At 58.0% G+C, this 4,679-nt stretch overlaps 1 protein-coding gene across 1 annotated transcript in view; it reads left to right on the top strand.

Annotated features, from left to right (window-relative positions):
* Positions 1-1,032: 1,032 nt before the first annotated feature.
* Positions 1,033-4,679, top strand: part of BRSK1 (BR serine/threonine kinase 1) — a 22,209-nt gene continuing 18,562 nt past the window's right edge. The window contains exons 1-3 of the mRNA XM_003802909.2: positions 1,033-1,440; positions 3,288-3,382; positions 3,482-3,567. Of these exons, the coding sequence (XP_003802957.1) occupies positions 1,311-1,440; positions 3,288-3,382; positions 3,482-3,567 (311 nt within the window). The 5' untranslated portion in view covers positions 1,033-1,310. The remainder of the gene's footprint in view (positions 1,441-3,287; positions 3,383-3,481; positions 3,568-4,679) is intronic.

The raw sequence follows: 4,679 nt of genomic DNA, 5'->3' as shown, positions 1-4,679 counted from the left end.
CGGGTTCAAACCAGGCCCCAGGCAAACTGCAACTAAAACAACAAAAAAGATTTAGGGGACCCTATGGCAAACATAGAGAATACACTGGAGTCTAAAAAAAATATACCGGGACCTCAGGGGGTTCTAGAAGTTTCTCTGTAGCAACAAAGAGCATCCTAAATCACCCTGGGCTGTGGGCAGACATGGACCCCTGACCCTGGTGGGAACACAGATCTTGCTCAAGGAGACCTGGGTGAGCAAGATTGGGGGGCTGGAGAAACAGTTGAGTCTTGGGTCAGCAACTCCCCAAGTTTTTTCCTTTCTCTGCTCTTCTCATCTGCCCAGCTTGTCCGCAGCATCTGGCCCTCTACCTGTGTGCACCCCCGGTTGCTGTCCCTGCCTGTTCCCCTCTCTCTATGGCTCTCTTTCTACATCTCTCTCCTCTCTCTCCCATCTCTCTGTTTCCCCCAATCTCTGACTCTTTGTCTCTCCTCTCTGTTTGTACAGCTCTCTCACCATCTCCCTGTACCCGCTTTTCCTGCTTGCCATTCCTCCCTTCTCTTCTGTCCGTGTCCCACCCCCGTGCCCCCAACACAGACCACTTGCGCAGCTCTCTCTGGTGGTATCCATCACTCTTGCTGTCTCTGTCTCTGTGTCAGCCTTTATCTCCCTTTGTCGACCTCCATCTCTGCCCCTGTCTGTTGGGTCCCCATCTCGCTCTCTCCATCCTTTCCTCCATCCTCTCTTCTCCCGCATCTCTCACCCCTCTCTGCATCTTTCCACCTACTTTCTAGCACTCCTGCTCGGAGAACCGCCCCCTACCCCCCCCCCCGCGCTCCCCCCCCCCCTCCGAAAGGGTTAACTTTGGGGAAGGGCCCGGAGTCCCCGGATGGTGATGTCAGCGTGCCGGAGAGAAAGGACGAGGTGGGGGGAGGCGGAGAGGAGGAGGAGGCGGAGGAGAGAGGGCGCGTGGGGGGGCGGGGGGGACCTCGGCCTGCAGCATCCGCCGGCCCGCACCTCAGACCCCCCCGACGGGGGGAGGCGCAGGAAGCGGGGGGCCGGACAGGGACGGGCTGGGGAGGGGGGGCCGTGCAGCCCCCCCCGGGCCATGCTGACTCCCGGGGCCTGACCCCCCGGGCCAGCCCCCCCTCCCCAAGCTCCGCGGCCCACCGACTGGGGGGGGCCAGCCCAGCCCCCTGGGGACCCCCGGAGAGGTGGGGGGCAGCCGGGGGGGCCGGGACGGAGCGGTCGCCGGCCCCCACCGGAGGGACGGGCCAACTGGCCGCAGGGGGGGCGGCCGGGGTGCCGGTCGCACCGGGACCAAGGGCACCATGTCGTCCGGGGCCAAGGAGGGGGGCGGGGGCTCCCCCGCCTACCATCTCCCCCACCCCCACCCACCCCAGCACGCCCAATATGTGGGTCCCTATCGGTTGGAGAAGACGCTGGGCAAAGGACAGACAGGTAAGCCTAGCGGGAGGGGACACCTGGGGCAGGGACAAGGTGGAGGTGGGGGCAGAGGGCGGGACTCATAGGTGTTTAAAGGGCAGGGGCTGGCTGCCCAGACTCTTGGGCCCCTCATAGAGAAGGGACTTGCGATTCAGATTCCTGGGTCTCAAGGATGGAGGAGGGTGGAGGCTCAGACTCCGAGGTCCTGGAGGAGAGGGGACTAAGGGTCCAGACTCTGGGATCTCAGGGAGGAGGGTCTAGGGCCTGGACCCGTCAGTCTCAGGTAGGAGGGGGCTAGACCTTTACATCTGGAGGGTCTTGGGGCCCAGATGCTCCAACCCCATGGGGCAGAGGTTGGAGGGGCTGCAGGGCCATGAGTGGGGAAGGAGGCTACCCTGAAGCAGTGGGGACCAGGCTGGGACTGGCAGCCAGGCCCTTGCTGCAGTATGCTGCAGGCTGGGGTGGAGGTGCAACCATCCTGAAAAGACTGTTCCCTCCTCCCTGTCCTCTGGACTGGGCGGGCCACCAGCACTCCAGGCAGCAAGTTGGTCTGACAGATGCAGTGAGGCAGGGGCTATTGGATCTACAATGTTTATCCCTCTAGCACACCGGCTTAGTATGGGGAGCAGGAGGGGAGGAGAAAAGCCTGGTTCTGATGGGCACATCTCCCCGGAGTGGCTGTGGAAAGGGGGCTCATCTTTCGTGGCTGCTAAGCATGGCCCACTGACTGCAGCCTTCCTGACTGGGCGAGTAGTGGTTAGAGATGAGACGGGAGCTGAGCACCAGCGTCCCAGGCAGTGGGTCCAGGGATGGGCCTGGGAGGGCCAAAAAACTGAGGGCCAGGGCCTGCAGGAATGGGGACCAGTCTAGGGCTAGGAGCTTAGGCACTTAGGAAAGGGAGAGGGTCAGACTCCCAGATCCTCAAGGCAAGAGTGTGAAGGTGCTGCTGACCTGAATTCTCAGTTGTAGGGAGGAGGGGTCAGAGGCCTGGAGGGAGTCTGAGGGAAAGACTGGGGACCCACAAGACTCCCAGTCTAAGGGAGGAGGACTAGAGGCCTGGACCCCTGGGTCTGAGGAAGGAGGGAGCAGGGGTCCTGGAACACTGTTTGAAGGAGGAGAGGCTGGGGGCCTGTACCCTGGGTCTGAGGGAAGAGGAAGACTGGGTCTGTGCCTTTGGGGATTCAGGTCCTGGAGTCAAGAGTGCTGAGGAGAGGAGTTGGCTAGGGACCTGGACATACCCTTGGGGTTTGTGTGTGCTCAGCCAGGGCTACTATTCAAAGAAGATTAAAGAAGGGGATTGAGGGTTCAGGATTTGGGAGGAGGTGAGAAGATGGTTTGTGGGGGTTAAGTGTTAGATTATATTTCTGGGAAACATGGGGTTTAGAAAAGATTGAAAGGCACAGAATTCAAATAAGTGACAGAGAGGGAGAGAGAGAAATAGGCTTAAAGGAGGCAGTTTGAGGGAGACAAAACTATGGGGGACATAATGAGGAAAGAATGTGTAAGAGGAGGACAAGGGCACCCTAGGACAGAGGAGCTTGAGGACACAGGATAGGACAGAGGATCACCTGCTAGCTGGCAGGAGGGAGGGCAGATGGGCAGATGGTCACTGTGAAGGAACAGACTGGGCTAGGGAGTGGGAAGGGACCGTGCGCTATGGAACATGGGCTCGCAGGAGCTCTGGTCAGAGTGATTTACACCATGAATGAACAGCTAGCAGTGGAAGGGGGAGAGGGGGACTTAGGAGCTAGGGAGGAAGGGACTCCAAGAGAACACCACACATTTTTTTTTGTTATTTTTCTTTTGTTCATGATTTTGGAATATTGGAATATTTAATCCCACATTTTCAACATGCTCCCCAGGGCTGGTTAAACTCGGGGTCCACTGCATCACTGGTCAGAAGGTCGCCATTAAGATCGTAAACCGGGAGAAGTTGTCTGAGTCGGTGTTGATGAAGGTGTGTTTATGTGGAAGGAATCCTTTGGGGTGGAGGGGCCAGTTGGGAAGCCAAGCTGACTTTTATTCCTTTTTCCCACCCTTCTCCCTTGCCCCTCAGGTGGAGCGAGAGATCGCCATCCTGAAGCTCATTGAACACCCACACGTCCTCAAGCTCCATGATGTCTACGAGAACAAGAAATATTTGTAGGTATTTATAGACACCCAGCCCTGCTCATCCCATCCTCCCTCCCCAAGGTACTAGGCTAGGACTTTTCCAGGAACAGGGCCTAGGTGGCCCTAAAACTTGAGCTCTCCAGGCTGGATCACTAAAGGCCCTGATCCCTTTCCTACTGCACAGGGACACCCCTGTACACTCAGGTAATCCTGTGGTTCCAACACTGACTTGAGCCTGATGCTAGGAGCCAGTGCACCTTAGCAACAGGACAGCCAAACTTGAGTCATCCTCCTTGGGACATAGGTTGATCCTCCTACTGCTTCCCCAGTTCCTCATCCTGCCCCACAGCAGGGAATACTCTATCAGGCAGCCTGGACGCCCTCAGCCAGACCCAGTTTACTAAGGGCAAAGACCCCTGTTTAAGCCAGTGGGCCTAGCAAAGCCCATAGGATCTTCCGAACCCCCCACCCACCCCCATACAGCTCTGGACCCCTCTCCTCTTGCAACATAACTTCAGGTGCCATGGCTGGATACCCCCCAACAATGGGCCTCCTTAGGAGTCTGAGTCAGTATCTCAAAGTCGGTTACCCTCCCCAGGAAGGCTGTGGGTGGGAGGGAGTCCAGCTGTCCAGGCTCCAGAGAATGGGCCTCTTTGTCCAGACTTTAGTGACCCAAAGGACATCTGGGTTGGGCTAAGGGAGAGAGGACAGCCTTCCTGCCACCACCATCCAGTCCCCAGGATGGACTGACCTCAACATCCATCAGATACTGGGGCAGGTTTCCCCAGGCAGGAAGCCTCCCTGGCCCCACATGCTCGTGGGAATTATAGTTCTCAGACTTTCCCCAGTGTGGTGGCAGGGACAGGGAGAGTCTCACTCCCACTTGCCATCAGTGTATGGAGGGAGTTCCTATGTGCATATGTGCTTCACACAGGAACCTACTTGTCCAAGAGCTCATAGAAATTGATGTTTGGGGCTCGGCACCTGTGGCTCAAGTGGCTAAGGCACCAGCCACATACACCTAAGGTGGCGGGTTCAAATCCAGCCCAGGCCCGCCAAAACAATGACGGCTGCAACCAAAAAATAGCTGGGCGTTGTGGCGGGCGCCTGTGGTCCCAGCTACTTGGGAGGCTGAGGCAGGA

This window comes from Otolemur garnettii, unplaced genomic scaffold, assembly GCF_000181295.1.
Source record: "Otolemur garnettii isolate 467f Iridium unplaced genomic scaffold, OtoGar3 scaffold00264, whole genome shotgun sequence".
NCBI classification, from domain to species: Eukaryota; Metazoa; Chordata; class Mammalia; order Primates; family Galagidae; genus Otolemur; species Otolemur garnettii.
This window is presented reverse-complemented; position numbering and strand designations above follow the sequence as displayed.